At 35.7% G+C, this 20503-nt stretch overlaps 2 protein-coding genes and 1 pseudogene across 2 annotated transcripts; 2 read left to right on the top strand and 1 right to left on the bottom strand.

Annotated features, from left to right (window-relative positions):
• Positions 1-459: 459 nt before the first annotated feature.
• Positions 460-2943, bottom strand: LOC146747726 (E3 ubiquitin-protein ligase TRIM45-like). Its single transcript, XM_085497439.1, has one exon. It carries the CDS (start codon positions 2941-2943, stop codon positions 460-462), a length of 2484 nt encoding a protein of 827 aa, XP_085353565.1.
• A 303-nt stretch (positions 2944-3246) lies between these two features.
• Positions 3247-5937, top strand: LOC144343680 (tripartite motif-containing protein 2-like; annotated as a pseudogene).
• A 5834-nt stretch (positions 5938-11771) lies between these two features.
• LOC144363084 (tripartite motif-containing protein 2-like) lies at positions 11772-13205 on the top strand. Its single transcript, XM_078014038.2, has one exon. The coding sequence runs from the start codon at positions 11772-11774 to the stop codon at positions 13203-13205; it is 1434 nt and encodes a 477-aa protein (XP_077870164.2).
• Positions 13206-20503: the final 7298 nt, after the last annotated feature.

The raw sequence follows: 20503 nt of genomic DNA, 5'->3' as shown, positions 1-20503 counted from the left end.
TTGTTGCCAGTCAACACATAGCGGGATATTGTTGAATCACATGCGTTATCTCAAGATTACGGCGCACTCCTCCGAAATGACGAGATACATGTTCACAAATGAAATATTTTGGAGTGATGGTATCGGCGGCCAGGTTGTTACATTAGTATACTTGTCTCAGTCTCGGGTGTTAGCGATATCATGCAACTAAGTACGCTGTATAACAATTTTATTATACACTGCTAACATTTATTTGGCTTCATGGAGATATTATGATATATTTTCTTGTAATATGCACTCATTGACTACCAAATATACACTGATCTATACTTAATCTTGGCTTGATCGTGTGCTATTTAGATGCAGTATCAATATAGTTCATTTTAGGCAGCGTTTAAGTATTTGTCACAGTGGTTTATGTCAATATTCATTTATATCGACCTATATGGTTTAGTTTGACTGTAGTCACCGCGATACAGTTTACAGTTTGTATTTCTTGATGCAGTCATTATTTGCATCAGCAACAATTACATACCCATCTTGTGTCACAGCCACACCATGCGGACTACTCAGTTTATTGTGTTGACTTTCAAGACATTGAATAACAGTCCCAAAATACGTTAATACTAGTATTCTATTTGGAGTGGATCCCTGGTCGGCTACTACAATGTTATAATGACTGTCGACAGCAACACCATTGCTGTCATATAGTTTGTCATCGTCTCCTATTTGATGAATTCCACGTTTAAACTGTCCACGCTGGGTGAATAATGCCAGTCCGTGGCGACTGTCAGACACAATGACGTCATCTTTCCTGCCAGTAGCAACGAAGTGGGGGTTATTCAGTTTACCTTCACCTTCTTCCTTCCCAATCTTCATTATGAAATCTCCATCGGACGTAAACATAAAGATGTAAGATGCCTCAGGATCAGCTACCAATATATGTCCTTTACTGTTTACAGTTATGCCATAAGGTTTGACAAATTCTTTATACGTAAACTGTTTTATCTTTTCTCTGTTCTCATTATAGACATGAACGTGTTTAGTTTCCCATTCTACCACGACAATATTACCATTTGGTGCCATGGCAACACCAGATATGTGAGGTAAATCCACTAGGATGTGACCAATGTATTTTCCATTGCTGTCAAGTATCTGTATCCTTTTGTTACCAGCGTCTGCTACCAAAACGTTGCCCTTCTTGTTAACGGATACGTCTATTGGAATGTTGAATTCTTCATTGTTCACCCCTGTTCTACCTACTTTCCACAGTCCCTTGGTATCTATCACATCAATGATATATGGGTTACAATCTGCAGGCGCACCATACTTATTCAAAACTATTTCATGACGTCCTACCTTAGTAGGTCGAAAGGTCACCTCATGTTTAGTGGTGATGTGAGTTTCCACAGGCAGACTGTCAGGATCACGGACTATGGCAGGTAAGGCTTCCATGTCGGCGAGATAATGAATGGTTGTTGTACAATTCATATTCACCACTCTCCCATGTGTATGAACGTCACACTTGATCTTTCTTGCTGGTTTTACATCAATGATGTATGGGCTGCCCTCTATCGGCGTACTATATAACGTGACAGCCACGTGGTGTGTTCCTTCTCTCTGTGGTATGTACTTCACCATGTAAGTCCCGTCACCATTGTCATCTGTAGTGGTGACCATATTTCGGTTAACAGGGTCACTTAGTGTGACCTCTACAGGAATTGCAGATACACCAAGTTGTTTACCATTCATGTCACGTGGGGTTATAGTGAAATTGCAGGTTTTACCAACTACTGCATCACTATTAGTGACGTCACAACTGATCTTACCATGATGCCCACTAAACACTGTATTATTTACCATATTTAGATTTACACTCTGAGGATGAAAGAATCGTGGGAACTGTTCTGTCGTTGATTTGTGATCTGGTATTGTTTGTGATGAGACCTTGTCCAGTTGACTGCATACATCGTATTTAGTTGTCAATAGTTCCACATCACTGTCATATTTTAGTGTGAATTCTGTGAATTTCACAGAAGTGTCGACAATATGTTGCCTCATCTGCAGTTTCTTTTTCTCAATATTGAGTGATGTTTCCAGTACGTCGTGTTGCTTCTCAATTTCAGAGACCAACTGTTGTTTTCTACTGTTGATTTTTTTGATAAATTCAGAGAAGAAATGTTCAACCTCGTTTATTTGTTTTGTAGTGTTATCTTTAAGGTCGGATAATTCTTGATTAATTTGATTAATTTGAAGAGATATCTCCCTAGTTTTATCGATTGCTTTGTCAAGTTTGCCGTTGATTATTTCCTTGTATTTCAACACTGCGTTCTCTATGTTGATTGGCTGGTGGTTAATTGCATTATGTTCTAAGAGGGCACACTGTAGACATATTGGTGACTGACAATTGCGATGATCACAGTACAGTGTTATTCTCTGATCAGTGTGGCCCCTTCCTTTTGAACAAAACTTTTTTTGATGAAAGAATGAGATAAGTAATTCTTCTGATAATTGTTTCAATTCTTCAATGGTTTTCACTTCATGTGTGCTCAAAGATTCGATATGATTGTGGTGGTCATGACAACTTTGGCAAAGGTATGCCTCACAGTCCGAACAATGTGAAACATTCAGTGTTTGGTTGTTACGGCAACAGCTTTGGCAGGTTGGTAGATTACTGTGCTTAATCTGATTTTTATGGCAAAGTAATTGATTATAATTTAGATATGCGAAATTTGTTGGAATTACGTCCATGCGTATGGGAATGTAGCTCTCCTGTTGACATCCGGGACATTGGAATATTCTACCAACATCACTAGCTAGACAAATTGCACAAAATGTATGGAGACAGGGAAGATACTTAGGTAGTCTGTCGGTGACGTCATACACATGTTTGCATAGTGAACACTTCAGTGGCACTTTATTTTCACCTTTACGTACAAGATCTGTATCACTAATTCCCGCCATTGTTGTCATCTGTTGTCTGTAAAACACAAGAGTAAATCTAAGATTTGATTTTCTGTACAGGTTATCATTACAGGTTATTGCATATTTGGTACTAGCTTAGTATGGTAATTGTAAAACGCACCAATTAACTACTGGATTACACATCATCTCACACAATTATAGGCAGTTACACAGAAATAGGAAAAATAAACAGTTTGACAAGTGCAACTTATCTTCGATGGTATATCACATCAATTTCCATCAGAACTGACAACCCAGTGGATGATTTGTTTTATATAGCTTCATGAGTATGGCACCAACGACATGGTCCACAGCCACGGCATCCAAATGAAAGTGCTCTTCGAACCTGGTAACATTTTTCTTATTTTTGGCTCTGCATTAGGACGATATAACCAGACTAAGGTGTTCCGTGTACGTTTGGTCACATCGTATGTTCGAATTACTTCATTTTCGTTCTACAATTCGTATTTTTATTTATAGATTATCGTTCAATTCATAATCCGGTTAATGCGTGTACGGAAAGTGTGTAACGTGATGCTGGTCAATAGGTCAGTGTAAAGTGCATATGGAACAGTGGGTAGACGACAGAGGGCATAATAACTCACATACCGTACATATTAGAACAACGTTAACGTTGAGTAGACACCACTCTACATTGCGGTTTGTGACAATCGAACTGTACAATTACGAGTCAATACAAATTATAGTTTCGCCAATTGTTCATTTTCTTACTTGAAATGATTAAAACAAATACTCGGATTAATGAAGTTTTGAGGCAGAATGTTTAAAATTTAGAATGGGTAATTGTGTATACTTAGTTGCTATGCAAAATGACGTATATTACATATTGTTACCGTAGATGTTATAAAAAAGAACCACACCCATCGCTGTATCTATGGTAAGTCGCGGATAAAATACTGTGGCACTGATCCCTGAATTGCCTGCGATTTTCTGATTGAAATCTGATTAAAAAAAACGACAGATTTAAGTTCATCGACACATTGAAACGCTAAACAGAAATGCCAAATCCCCCCACATAACAATGTTTCTCTCATTGGTAACAGACGCATACACACAGATATCATATACTGAAAGTATTTTAAGGCAATCGATAATGAACAATATCATTGTATGGTTAATACTTACGAAGATTTGAGAAAATGTATGTGACGTTACTGCCGAAGTTTGGCAACCTGTACCTGATAGCGTTCGTGGTAGAGGACTGAATGCTAAATCACGTCTCGCCAAACTATAAAGGCACTATTTCGCAATCGGGGAGATAAATCACTCTGCGAACTTTGTTACGAACCCCAGTCTCCAGTATACCCATTTCACACGACGTCGATTCTACCAACCAAATTGCAGGATTCAAGAGCCGTAGAAAGGAAGAAATCTAATTTACATTTCTAAAGTATCACCATCATTTTAGAACAACAATTTGGTCGAAACTATACGGATAAACTCAAAAATATACTTATTTTGTGCCAAAATATTGCCAAACTTATTGTTAAACTGCAGCAATATCAATAGTTAACTTAACATGTCACACCCCGTGTATATGGACATATAGTCGTCTCGTAACTCGACAGAATGCATTTGTTCTCTGCATTAAATCATTGTTATTAACAGTTCACAAATACAAACGTTTGCTAGATAAATGCATGGAAAATAACGGAATGATTGATGCAAAGTCTAGTGCAACTAGAAATATACACAGCCAACTCTCAAACTTGCATATATTTCAGAACTATATTTGGTATCCTTTATCGTGGTAGAGTTAAACGTGTTCGAATCAGCAAGGACGAATTTGATAAATGTTTGCAACGAGCACAATGATACCGAGAAGATTCCTGAATATCTTCCCTGTCTACACACATACTCTAAATCGTGTTTGTCCAAGCATATCGGAACAAAGGAAGAATTCAATTGCCCAGAATGCAGACAAAAACACAAACGGCGTTTATGGTATCCCTAAAAAATCATACAAAACGAAAGTCAATATTTTGTAACACAAGACAAGGTAACCAAGAAACTTTCTATCCCATGTCAGAGCTGTAATCGAAATCAAGATGCCTCTGCCATCTCGTTTTGTACTAATTGCCGTGCATTCCTCTGTAGTCTATGCGATGAAGCACATGTCCATTCACTTGGTCTAAAACCCATGAAGTAAAACCAATGGAGGAATTGACAGAATCCTCAAAATGGTATAGATGAATCAATGCTGCGACGTAAAACATATTGCTTCCGAGGTATAAATCATAAAAATCAGGAGCTTACACTATTTTGTGCCGGCGTTAGCAAAATAGAAAAAAAAAAGTTTTAGAAATAAGGAGCAACGTGTTAAACTCTCTTATAAAGGAAATAAATGCACATCAAGCCAACACAAAGGCAGTTGCACAGAAAGAAATAAAACATTTCTTCAATCAACTGTTTAAGAAACTCGGAATTAGAAGAACGAAGCTTCTCTCGGAAGTGATAAAAAAGGAAGACTTGAAAGTAAAAATTAAAAGAGTGATCTTGAATTAGAACTTGCAGTCAGTAATAACACTGCTGAATTTGCAGAACACGCATTGAAACATAGCAGTGACATTGAACTAATAACAGCAAAAGATGTAATCAGTAGACAAATGAAAAGAGTGTCTTCAAGAGTCGTTTCCCTTCACGATGTTTGGTGAAGAGTGCAGAAGACATGGAATAGATGGAAAACCACTCGGTGAGTCTTGAATTATTCTGAGTACCACGATTAGCGACCCCAATGGGAAAATGGATGAGTCAACTGTGATAAATATTGGTGATGGAACTTCGGTCAAGGAAACAAGGAAGGCACAGTGTTACAGAAAATTGTGGAGCACCTTTTTTCAGAAGTGTTGCACTTTCAGTGAATTTTCACTCAATGTACTACGCTCACACGCAGGTTGTACCACGGATGATTTGGCAAAATATGGGCGAATATGTATTTCCACTGCTTCTGCTTCTGTATTCAGTACTGCATAGTTGGCAAATAGTGTCGTGATAATACTGGTATCACCCTATTGACGGGCATGGTATTGTACTAGGATCATCCAGGGGAGCTGGTTTATTGATAAAACTGTGCGATTGTATGCCAACAAATTCAACTAGTGTTCTCAACCTTGTTATCGACCTTGTTGGCGGAAACATTTGTTTATACTGTCAAAATAATCTGTTACAATATGCGGATATATGTCTTCTACCTACTGACCATGTCTTAGGAATTATCATCCTTAAAATTGTCTGAAATTCCACTCATTGTAATGGCAACCGATAACTAACATGCGTTAGCGTGGGCATTACCTTGAGTTTAGTCACTAAACTCTTGATGTTTATTGTATATGCGTGAAGTTGGTTTTATGAGAATGTTTTAGGAGAATGACAAACACAGTAGCGATAACCTAATTCCATCAATAATCGTATAAATATCAAACTCACTATTCGCTACATAAGTGGTTTGTGTATTTTACAAAATACTTTGTCAAAGAGATTAATAATATGTAATCTGAGTCTCCATTATTCATTCTTGTATGACTGCTTACCGCTAACTGAATGTGAAGTAGTTTAAATGAGACAACAGTATCATACATTCTCACGAGTTCCAATTCTTTCTTCATTTTTGTTAGAGCAACCTGGTTTTGAAGCACGATTTTCAAAACGAGAATCTGTAATAGTCTTTCTATACAAATTTATTTGTTTTACACACGCATACTAAAAATGGCTTGTTAGTTTTAGCAAACGCGTCCGACCCGGTGTGCCCGGACGTTGACCAGAATCTCAGCCCTAAAAGATCATTTACTACCTTTAGTGTCCCCCACCGTTCTTTGAGTATCATATATATGACGATATTATAAATAACATGTGCGTAAGTTATGTAGTGTTTTTGACACACTATGTAGTCCTTGATATTTACAGTAAGCTGAATTTAGATGTGAATTTGTATAAGGCTTAATACACTATCAAAATAATCTTATTATTATTGTTACGTTTCACCTAAACACTGACTATGTTTTGGGAATTGTCGACCTCAATATTAGCTAAAGTACCACGCATTGAAAAATGGCTAAATCAATAACAGACAGCACCAATAAACAACAATGATAACCTAGTTCCTGATTTACAGTATGGGTGTTTAATCTGATTTTAGGTAATAAATCTGTATCTTTGGTCAAGGTCTTCCAGTCTTGATGCAGAATAATTGCTGAGCTATACTCATATTGATTTAATACTTATATATAAGTGTCAAATTGTTCACATATACGAAGGTTCATGATAGAGGACACAATAACACGTATCACATACATTTAGTCAGTGTCGGATTTAGAGGGGCACATTGGGGATAAAGCCGTCTTTACTCATACACATTGCAACGCGGCAATGAGGCCATTCTTTAGGTGGGCATCCCTACCAAACATACATACTATACACGCTTGTTAGATTACAAGGTTGACTTCCCCCACTTTACATGTTATGTAAACACATTCAAACTCATTTACATTAACATCATAAAAAACGACTTATATGAACATGATATGTTCACATAATGACAACACGTTTACAAAAAAGCTGTTTTGCTTTCATACTGTTGACTAGTTTTGGGCAATAAATAACCAATATGCAAATCAGATAATTAATATTCATTGATTTCTACTGTTACATGAATCAAATGTGTTCCAAATGTCACTGAAATACGAGATATCAGCATTTAAGTGTTTCAGAAAGATATTATTAAAAGATGTGATATTTTTAAAGATGAATTCTTTATATTAAATTATTTAAATTAAATTGTCCAGTGAATATATTTATTTCTACATTCTCTTTTGTCGGAATATTACAAATTTATTTGCTTTTCAATAACTGAACCTTGGCATTCTGAAATGTAAATTATTAATCAAGGCATCTTTTAAAAACAGCGGCTTTACCCTCGTAAATACTTTTAAGTTATTTTGCATTGTCTCTTGCCTAAGTCTGCCTTGCTTTTGGTCCTCTCAGTTACTGAATTCTATTGACTTGTGGTAGTCTGCCACGCTGGCGTTCAAGATGGCTGATAGGTAGATGACAACATCACTGTCATATTTAGTGTGAATTCTGTGAATTTCACAGATGTATGGATGATATGTTGCCTCATCTGTAGTTTCTTTTTATGAATGTTGAGCAATGTTTCTGGTACATTGTGCTGCTTCTCAATTTCACAAACCCATTGTTGTTTCCTACTGTTGATTTGTTTTATTAATTCAACGAAGAAATGCTCAATATCATTTATTTGTTTTGTAGTGTTATCTTTAAGGTTGGATAATTCTTGATTAATTTGATTAATTTGGAGAGATAACTCCCTAGTTTTATCGATTGCTTTGTCAAGTTTGCCATTGATTATTTAAACATTGCGTTCTCTGTCAGTGGCGGATCCAGCAAAATGTATTGGGGGGGGGGGGGGCAAGCTTCGCTTAAGATATACGGAGCGAAAATCGCAGAGAAACTATGCGTAATCCAGATGATATGAATCGTCATGCGTTTGGGGGGGGGCATGGCCCCCCTGCCCCCTGGATCCGCCACTGTTCTCTGTGTTGAATGGTTGGTGAATAATTGAAGTGCGACTGCTTTGAACATTATACAGAGAGATTGGTGACTAACATTCGCGGTGATCAAAAACAATGTCATTCTCTGTTCTTCAGTATGGCCCCGAAAGAATGAGATTAGTGAACCTTCTGATAATTGTTTCAATTCTTCAGTGGTTCTCACTTCATGTGTGACCAAAGATTCGATATGAATGTGGTTGTCATGACAACTTTGGCAAAGTTATACCTCACAGTCCGAACAATGTGAAATATGCAGTGTTTGGTTGTTACAGTGACAGCTTTGACACGTTGGTAGTTTACCTTGCTTAATTGATTATAATTTAGAAAACTGACATTTGTTAGAATTGTGTCAAATTGTTTGGAAATGTTACTTTTATGTTGACATCTTGGACATTGGAATATTCTATCAACATAACCAGCTAGACAAATTGCACAGAATGTATTGGTAGTCTGTCGATGACGTCATACTTATTATTGCTTAACGAACACTTCAGTGGGAGTTTATTTTCACCAGTATGTTGAATTGCTGTATCACCTATTTCCACCATCTATTATCTGTAATAAATAAGAGTACACCAAAGATTTGGTAATTTGGTAATTTGCTTGCCAGCAGTTGCATATTTGTGTACTGGCATATCAAGATAATTTTCATCAATTTACTGTTGGTTTAATAATTCTATTACATAATCGCAGCTGTAATCAATGAACATAATCTCAAATATATGCAGTATAACTGAAATAGGGGAAGTTTCCTTCGAACAGCTTGACAACTTATCATCAATGGTGTAACACAGCAATTTCTATCTGATCAAGTGCAACATTTCTGCTTCAATTTAGTTAAAGAATGGTAAGATAGTGGTTTTCGCAATGATGGCATGATTTATCAACTCTACGTAACCTGGTCATGGCATAGTACAAGAATTGACAACCCGCCGGGGATTTGCCTTTATATAAGCTTAAAGAGTGTTGGACACAAATGGGACACCAATGACAAACTACTTGGACAATGCTAACTGCCTACATAACAAACATGGACATGCAGTCACAGCAAACATTAAATAGAAGTGTACTCCTAGTCTGATTACCTTCATCTTGTTTTATATCCCTGATTTTGAACGATCTTCAATATTTAACATGAAATCATGCCTTTGATTACTTGCATTTAAGCACAGTCCTAACAAATTATGATAAACTTAGGTCGAATTTGCAAAAAAACAATTACCCAACTGACGAGCGAGATGACAAGCTACCAATTCTTATTTTAGTATGGCATTTATGAAATATTCTTACTCGAACCCAAACATTTTTTATCAGAGACCGAGCATTGGGACGAACACGTTGTGCTTGGATTTACCAATGAATATCAACTGCTTTCTGACTATGCCAAATAAGATGTTAAATGTCTATTGTGATAGTTACAGTTGATAAACGTATTGTTTACATTTGTACTATTAATATAGAAGACATTTAATAGAAATGACGACAGATGAAATCAAAGCTGAATTCGAAGAATGTCGTTACTGAGATAAAGTTGAAAAATAACCAATCTTGTGGCGGAAATCTGCAACTCCTTTCAAAGACTTATTAGAAAAACGTTGAACCGAGTAGACATCCACTCTATATTGATGTTTGTACCAAACAACCTATACAATTATGAACCTGTACAAAATATAGGCCTTGCAAAACATTATTCGTACTAAATAATTTTATGCAGAACGACACATCACTTGTTTAAACTGTGTCAAGTATATGATCCATGGTTGTGCATATGGTAATTTAATTGTAATACTGCTGGACGACATATTCTTGACCTACGGCACATAAATATAATGTCACGTGACGAAGTCGAGGTTTGCAGGAGAAAAAATTAGAATGGGCCATTGTGTATACTTAGTTGCTATTAACTCGGCCTTTAAATAATATTTATGTAGTTGATTGCCATAAAATAAGCCCCTCCCCCACTGTATGTATGGTAAGACCCACATAGACACCGTGGCGCTAATTTTTACATTACCTGGAGATTGCTATAACAATTCAATAGAACATCTATGATTGATCTGAATCGAAAGGTGACAGATCGAAATTCGACATTATGGACAGAAACAATGCTATTCTCATTGGTACCATACGCTACATGCATATACCAGATATTGAAATTATTTTCAGATAAACAATACCGTTTTCCTAGTATGGAAAGTTAGTTGTGGGTGAGTACCTCTTGTAAACACACGTTATATGTATGTCAATAAGGTGATTAATACTTACGAAGATGTGAGCAAATCTGTACGACGTTACTGCTGTGTGTTCGTGATAGCGGACTGAATGCAAAATCACTTCTCTCCTAAATATAAAGACACTGTATAACAATCGGGAAGATAACTCAGTCAGTAAATTCGTTACATGCCCCAGTACCCAGTATTGTTAACATGATAGGTTGTTTATACGAATCAAGTCGCAGGACTCACGTTCTATAGAATTTACTTTTGTAAAGTGTCACCGGTATTTCAGGAAGGCAATTTATACAGGATATACTCGTAAACATATTTATTGTGTGCCACGCACAAGGGGGGTCAAAATTACAGGTGTAAATTTATTGTTAAACTGTGGCATTATTTACTTATGGTGACACACCCCTTGTACATGGACATATAGTCGTCTCGTAACTTGGCAACTAATGTATGCGTGCTGTTTAAAACTCTATACAAATAATATTCACAAATAAGTAATGTATTTGTAACTAAACTCACCCTAACTTTAACAAACAAACAAACAACCTAACTACTGACACACCTGCTTCACGGCAGCGAGAACTACACCAGACACAGATCAACTATTATTGTGCAAATTACTAGCAGAATAACCCTGGTGAGTTTAATTGACGTTAAAACCCACATTAGTCATTTCATAGTTCCAGGTACTGTGTTGCTTTAAAGTGTATCTCGCCATTTGTATTTTTTATATTAAGTGTTTCATTTATTTCTGCTTGAAACTTGAAGACCGACTATCAATCTGGTCGGTAACTGGTAAATCTAACCTGTGAGCTTGTTGAATTCAAGTCTTGATTTTCGTTGATTGAAACGCCAAAAGGTAGTTGTGCACTCACAACAAATCACTATCAATGTTTATGAATAGACTGAGTGTTAATGGGACAAAACATAATGAAATATTTTTAAGTAAATGTAATATAATTTGAACTTATAAATTCTCACATACATTTCAGAGATATACTTGGTATCCATTATCATGGCAGACGCTAAACGTGTTCAAATAAGCAAGGACGAATTTGACGAGCGTTTTTTAACGTGTAAACTATGCACAGAGCCATACAATGATGCGGAGAAGATTCCGAAATATCTTCCTTGTCTACACACATACTGTAAATCGTGTTTGTCTAAGCATATTGGAACAAAGAAAGAATTCAATTGCCCAGAATGCAGACAAAAAACGCAAACTCCACATAACGGCGTTAATGATGTGCCTAATAATTTTATCATACAAAATCAGCGCCAATACTTTATAACACAGGAAAAGGTAACCAAGAAACTTTTCATCCCATGTCAAAGCTGTAACCGAAATCAAGATGCCTCTGCCATCTCGTTTTGTATGAATTGCCGTGCATTCCTTTGCAATCTTTGCGATGAAGCACATGCCTATTCACTTGGTTTAAAAACCCATGAGCTGAAACCAATGGAGGAATTGACAGAATCCTCAAAAGGTATAGATGAATCAATGCTGCGACGTAAAACATATTGCTCCCGAGGTAGAAATCATAAAAATCAGGAGCTTACACTATTTTGTGATAGCCAAGCCTGTCAATCAGCTATTTGCCTGCAATGTGCGTTTTTAGATCACAATAACGCAAATGGGCATGAACCAATCGAGATGGAGAAGGCGTTAGAAAAATATACTGGAATCATACAAAAGAAGTTAGAAGTTTTGAAGAAAAGGAGCAAGGTGTTGAACTCCCTGATAAAGGAAATAGACGCGGAGCAGGCCAACTTAAAGAGCAGCAGCAGAAATGAACAAAAAGAAATCAAATTTTTTTTCGATCAATTGTTTAAGAAACTCGAAATTAGAAAGATGAAACTTCTCTCGGAAGTGATAAAACATGAAGACTTGGTAGACACTTGTTTAAAAAACGAAAAGAGTGATCTTGAGTTAGAACTTGCAGTCAGTAATAGCACTGCTGAATTTGCAGAACACGCATTGAAACATAGCAGTGATGTTGAACTATTAACAGCAAAAGATGAGATCAGTCGTCAGATGGACAGAGTGTCTTCAAGAGTCGTTTCACCTCACGTTGTCAAAGTTGAAGAATTTCCACACTGCTTTCATCCAACCGATGTACCTGAATGTTTGGTGAAGAGGGCAGTATTTGTTGGTTATGGTGGAAAGACGAGGTGTGATATTCGGGCCATTGATAAGTGTGTTGGTACTGAATGTAAAATAAATATCACTCCACATGGAATGGATGGAAAACCACTGGGCGTGCCTGGAGTCAGTATGGATACCACTATCAGTGACCCAAATGGAAAGGTAATTGAGTCATCTGTGATAGATAATGGTGATGGAACTTATGGAGTGATATTTCGGCCAAGGAAACAAGGACGCCACAGTGTTATGATTGCAATATATGGTGTTGCTGCAGTAGTGGAACCAAATTACATTAGTATCTAATGAAAATCCAATATTTAAATTAAACTTGAGTTAAACAACCATTACTAGCCTTCCACAGCAATTGTAGATTAGAATAACGTTGACGAAAAATTTGTTCAACCTTTAATATCTTGAGCATAAACAAATGGTTGCCTTCGCGCCCTCATCACGCAACTACTTCAGAAGGTGGGTTAACACTTTGGAGCATGTATGTTCTGACAATCACAGGGGGGTACATCATTAGACTGTTACTGATCTAGGCTTATCCTGGGAAGCTACTGTAAGACGCAACGTTATCTACTGACTATTTCTCAGGCAATTATCCTTAAAATTATCTACAATGCCACACAATTTAAAGGCAACCGATAACAGGTAACACTAACAGGCGTTGGCGGGAGCATTTACTCGTGCTTAATGACTTAACAAACACTTGATGTGTATGATATATACATAAATTCGATTTTATGAGAATGTTTTAGGAGAATGAAAAAAACAGCAATGATAACCTAATTACATCAATAATCGTATAAACATCAAACTCACTGATCACCATATAAACGTTGGAGTGGTTCGGGTATTTTGCTTTGTCCAAGAGATTTACAGTATGTAATCTGAATTTAGAATATAAATTATGAACTTTGCTCAAGGACTTCCCGTACATTCTTGCATGACTATATACTGCTAATGTGATGTGAAGTAGTTTACATTAGAAGAAGCTCAAACATAAAATACCCTATCACATATTCCCCTGAGTTCTAATTTGGTCCGCTAACAACACCGCATTTTCCTCACAGCGAGAGCTGTACTGAATTTAATACTTCATTTCAAAAGAGGCATGTAAGGATTTGTTCACATACTTTTTAATGTCGAAAATGTTTTTCAATATTTCTTATACAAATTGCTTTAGAGTTGCAAACTACAGAAAAAATGTCTTGAACATGATATAATATGTGGTTATTACGAGGGTACCTCAAAGTATGAACGAAGACAGTACAGCTGGAGTATCGACCAACGCGCAGCGGAGGTCGATGGGCGGCGTACTGTCTGAGTACATATTTTGAGGTATCCTCGTAATAACTTTATTATTATACATATTTTCCTTCCAAGGATACACCATGGGAATGCTGAAATCAAAAATGTTTAGAACAGAATCTGCGAACTTCGAGTCCGGTCAAACTCTGGAGGCAGCCATGTTTATTTTAATTATTAGAGGACACTTACGCGCATAATCTTTCCATATTTGGTAGAATGAAAATACCCCGTAAAATATCGCAAAATTACGACACAATGTAACTTATGGCGTTACGGTGACAGATGTATAATAATAAATAATATTGGAATATTGAATGTTAACATGTATTTTGTTAAGTATACTATACAAGTAACAAAACCGTTACCTCATCTTTTATTTATAAACAAATCAATTGATCGTCAATCATTAAAGACCCATGACTTGCTGTAATTTGGGTTTACATTCTGGATGACTATAAGTGTTACTAATTTAATGTTCAGTATATTTTAAAACGTGTTGTAATGACATGGACATAATCAGGTTTTACATTGAGCATATATTCGAGTGAACATTAGAATAGTGTGTGTTTCTTAATTATAGAGAGGAATTGGTTATACCAAAAATCTGACTGGATGTTATTGTTTTTAAAAACTGGTAGCTAACATGTTACTGGTAGCTTAGTGGTTGTCGCATCAGTCCCATGATGATTTCATCTATAACATGAGAAATACTGATGCGAATTAGTTCAAGTTCGTTGTGCATATTACTCATGTATATTATTATAGTGATGAAAATTAGAATATTACAAATACACATACAGTGAAGACATTTTTAAAAACGTTCTAAAAAAAATCGATATTTTAGTCGTGAAATCTTTGTTCCCTTTTGTTCCCTTTCTCATGTTATAGATGAAATAATTTTCTCAATTTCTGACAACAAATTCTATGATGTGATACTTTACTCATAATCATTTGCTTGAAAATCAAGATGGCTGACTACATAATACTGATATAAAGTTAAATATCTAGAGAACGAAAAGTGATATAAAATACTGTAAATTGCATTCTTCTACATTTGTGGAGCTTTTTCTTTAGGGGTCACTATGTTGTTATCAGGCATATGGCGATGTTTTATATAGCATTTGCGCTATGCTCTGCGTAGGTGATGTAGTGTGTGTTTTTTACACACTATGTAGTCCAGGATATTTAGAGTAAGCTGAATTTAGATGTGTTGTATATGGCCAAATACACTGTCGAAATAATCTTTATATTTTGTTACTTTTTATTTAAACACTGACCATGTCCTGGGAATTGTAATTGTAATTATTGGCTAAATCAATAAAATATATCACTAACACATGTTAGAAGGAGCATTAATTTGACTTCAGTACATCAACGAACCCAATTAATGTTTATGATGATATGCTGGTTTTATGAGAGAACAAACTAATAAACATCAATGATAACCTAATTCCTGATTTACAGATATGATTTTAGGTAATAAAGTATTATCTTTGGTCAAGGTCTTCTTGTCTTGATGCAGAATAATTGCTGTATTATACCCATATTGATTAACACGTATGATAGAGGGAGCAATAACCCATATAAACAAACATTTAGCCAGTGTCGGATTCAGAAGAGGCCGCGGGAGGCTAAATCCATCGTTACTCATACATATATAATCCACAATGCAACGCAGTATTGAGGTCATTCTGTAGGACTCCATCCGATCATCGTAAAATATCCTATTTTTTAGCTTAGGTTAAAAGTTTTATAACATTGACCCAATTTGTAATATCAACTACGCCACACTTTTCTTACACTGAGAGCTGATTTATTTTTTTATTTCATGGAGGCATGTGTTGATTTTTAATTTAGAAAATGTTCTGCAATATTTCTCATACACAATGTTTTACAACTGCATCTTACAGAAACAATACATCTTGAACAAATCCTAGCAGTAGCATTTATTTGACTTTGGTCAATGAACCCACTCGATGCTATGTTGGTTTTATGAGAATAGTAAGAGAATGGACAAACAACAATGATAACCTAATCCCAAAGATTTATAGACATAAGTATGGATCAGGTAAATTCCGATTTTAGTTGATAAGTTTTTAATATTGGTCTAGAACCAGTCTTGATGCAGAATAATGGCTGAATTATACCCATATTGTTTAATACTTATATGCAATGTAAGTGGCAAATTGCTCACACATATCTAGCTATATAATAGATGGCGAAATAACACTCCTAACATACATTCAGCCAGTTTCGGGTTCAGAAGGGACCGCAGGAGGCTTAATCGATCGTTACTCATACACATGTAATCCACAATGCAATGCGGTAATGAGGTAATACTGTAGCACTCCTTCCGATCGTCGTTAAATATCCTCCCATCTTAGATTAGAAGATATACAACGTTGACCGTATTATGCATGTTATGTTGTACATTTAGCAGCATTCAAGTTATGCATTCAGACTCATTTACATTAACCAACTGCTGAAACACGACTTCTTTGCTCGGGCACAGTTGAATAGATATATATGTTCTTGAAACGACGTAATTTCATAAATCAGGGTCAATGTTTTGATTTCTCGTGGTTGAGTGTACAATAATGCGAAACATATCAGGCAATTGTATAGCTAACAGTAACACAAATCTAAGTAGCAATATAAATTTCGGAAAAGACTAAAATGATACCACTTGTAATTTAGACTCGTGTTGATCAAGGCATCAACAAATCAGCCCGAGGAGTGAGGCAATTATGACATTTAGTGATCCGTCCGTGTTTATTTACATATATGCATTTCCCTTTGCGAGAGAAAATTCACTTGCCTCATACATACTGGTATGCGGGTATATCTGTTTTTGTTGGCAATTAAGCCGAGCTTATTGGCCTAGGGGTAGCGACGTTTGCCATTTATTTCTACGTGCCACATTATAGAAGGAGAGTCAAGTCTTGAATGGGTCGGCGCATTTGGACATATGGAAATGTTCACCATATTAGGCAAATTTGGTTGTTGAATTGGTCAACAAACAAAACAAATAGGCTTCTACACGCCGCATACCACACTGTGAATAAATTACAATTTTAATTGTAACCTCTATGCTATTGTACCCACTCATGTGGAGTCCATCATACTAACCAGCAATAGTCAATTTCCAAATCCATTTGAATATTTATTTAAGAAATGTGGATGCAAATCATTACAAAGATTATCTCGTCGATGTAGACAGAATTGAGAAGTAGCGTATTGAATGCACTATGCATATATTTTCTGTTAGTTATGAAGAATTAGAATTATGTTATGTATGGCAAATTTTGTGTAGAGTGAATGTGAAAAGAAAAATTCTCACATCATTATGGTTAGGGCCTTTTGTTGTTCAAGTAAATCAGAATTACTGAAAGAGGTCAGTTGTCACAAAAGAATGCACAAAATCACGGAAATGACGCTTCATAGACGTTTTGATGTTCCAAAGTTATGACGCTCGTGTGCGCATTATTGTTTCCAGTCAGCTGCCAGTACTGGGTTGATTGTTGTGTGCTGTGTTGTGTTTGGTGGCGTATTATGTCATACGATTGGAATTATCCGTAATGTTTTTGGGTAGGGTATCGTTAGGTGATTGCGTGTCAGAATATACAAAAGCTTCTGCATTTGAACGATTTCTTAGAATATGTCCCGCTGCCTGGTCATTGGAAACTACATGTGAATGGCGTCCAGTCACAGATACAACTGCAATATTGCTGTATGGTTGTATTTTTGTGTAAATTACGTCTTTATCTTTTTATGTATACATGAACAAATCATATACAGATTAATAGATGGATATACAGATATTTTTGTGTTTTCTTCGTTATTCAATAGTGTAAAGGTACGACCATTGTATAGATACAAGCATTCCCCGTATTGGACGATTTTGGACAGTAATGTCTGACAATCTCGTTCGTATTGGACCAAGAAACGTGTCACACATTCTCAAAACGTTTCTCTTCAACGAGTTTTGAATGCGTTTGCCATATATGAGAATATAAATTAAGTTTGTCTAAATTAGACATCCTGTGAAATTCTTGGACATTATTCGATCTTTGCATCAATTAAGAAATCATGCTTCGTTTTTTTTTAAATTGCCAGAGCCAGTTAGGCAAAGGTGTTTTCAAAGTTCTCGTTTTTTGCTGATTGAATGACATTCAATTTATTCATGAATATTGATATTTTATTTATGCTCACAACACCATTGCTGTATGATTTGGATCGAATTTATAAACGTTTATAACGTTTACTTTTTAGTAATGAACAGGGTTTTTCAGGGTCCGGAGTACAATCACCTTTCAACCCTTTGTTGACGCCTGGTCTCCACGGAAAGCTAATTGGCCAAACAAAATTCAGAGCTTAGTCGCACGCCGAGCCTATTCAATCGTTTTCTTTGGATATGACCTCGGAAAAGAATGGATGTCTGGCATAGTTGCTGGTAGTATTTTTAACAATAAAAATATTTCATCAACAAATTTTGGATATTTGCATTAGTATACCACGACATGAATTTTGTGAGCCTTTTCAACTCGCATGTGACTGAGGTTTCAAATAGAATTTGGAAAACAGATGGTATCACTTTTCATCATAACTGTCATTTTAAGTGTTGTATAGGTGCACAAACATGAATCATTGTCGTGTGGTCCAATGCATATACATCAGTCATTTGCGATAATATACATTAACACTGCGATAAAGAATTTCCGTTTTCTACATAGTAAAATACAGTATTTTCCCCAAGTAAAATAGTATTTATTAAAGTAATTGTTCATACATGAGTTGTTGAACACACTACATAGTTTGTAATGTCATTCAGCTTTACTCGATCTTTGCATCAATTAAGAAATCATGCTTCGTTTTTTTAAATTGCCAGAGCCAGTTAGGCAAAGGTGTTTTTGTATTTCTTGATGCAGTCATTGCCGTAGTCTGCTGCAATAACATAAAATATTATTTCAATTATTTCTTTTTTTTTTAATAAAAGGCAAACATATAGAGAATATAGAAAACTGCCTTATTTCTGTAATATTCTTGTGTTATTTATGGGTGGATAGAGAATACATTTTGCTGTGAATTTTTCTTAATATACATTTATGAATTATCTTGTCAAATCAGTTTTGTTTTTTCAAAAAACAAAAGAATTCCACAATGTCGAAAACGGAAATTTTATCGTAGTGTTACATCAAAAATTCTTAGTGAGCGAATATGGAGACATACACATACTGATTGGTCTTGTATCTGTATGTTTAATAACATTCTTCCACATTAATTTATTTATTTATTTATTTCACAAGAGTTATGTTTTAATGACAATGCCTTATTATGTTATAACCATTTCAACTGACATAATGTATGGTAGAGAATCATGATGGATGTCAACAAGTCTTTGAATTCAAACAATATATATATATATATTACATAAGCAGAATACAATAGATTCAGACAACTGCAAATTGCATAGTTATATTGAGCCACTTGAATGGCTAATGAACGATTGACTCGGATACGCAATTCCCCGTAATCGAAAACACCCATATTCGAAGACATTATCCGCTTACTAATCCTTGAAATTATAAACAATATGAATGCATTAAACATGTTCTATTTTTTGAAAATTAAGATATTTTTCTAGAATAACTCATGGCAATAATAACAAATTGGAAAGGTAAAACCTGACTATTCCGAATATAAACAATGCGACACTGATCATTTTGGCAGCATTAAACTATCCCTCTTCTCTAAGTATCAAATAAGTTTGGTGGCAGGTTCGATAACGTGACCATACTTAAATAAACCAAGGTTTATACGTTTACCAAAAAATTTACTTAGGTACTAGTGTATTCTAATGTTTGAGATTTGTTGTGGTGGTTGGTAGTTAATCGTAGTTATTCTCAATACATACATACATATATATATTTGCCGAAAGAAACTCCCAAAAAAAGAAATTCGTTTCTATGTATTATTTGCGCTACCGTTCCATAGGGAATTCACATTAAGTGCGGGAAAGCATGCAATGAATTAATCCTTGTTGTTGCCAGTCAACACATAGTGGGAGTGTGTAGAAAGACAACTGGATACCAATCATCCTCATCCTAACATACGCCATATACGTTCACAAATGAAATAATCTATGAGTAATTATATCGGCAGCCAAACAAATAATATAGCATCATTTGAGTGGCTTGCAACATTGGTATATTTTTTTTGTTTTCCCAGGTCCGTGTGAGTCCCGATTTTATGTATTTAGTTATACACTGGTGGAATTTATGGCTTTA

The sequence above is a fragment of the Saccoglossus kowalevskii genome, chromosome 3 (assembly GCF_978046115.1).
Source record: "Saccoglossus kowalevskii chromosome 3, keSacKowa6.1, whole genome shotgun sequence".
NCBI lineage: Eukaryota > Metazoa > Hemichordata > Enteropneusta > Harrimaniidae > Saccoglossus > Saccoglossus kowalevskii.
Note: the sequence above shows the minus strand (reverse complement) of the source record. Positions and strands in the feature narration are given on the sequence as shown.

What these genes read in the sequence shown, in the direction of transcription:
- LOC146747726 (XM_085497439.1), bottom strand. Translation starts at nt 2,943, where the DNA reads ATGGCGGGAATTAGTGATACAGATCTTGTACGTAAAGGTGAAAATAAA.
- LOC144363084 (XM_078014038.2), top strand. Translation starts at nt 11,772, where the DNA reads ATGGCAGACGCTAAACGTGTTCAAATAAGCAAGGACGAATTTGACGAG.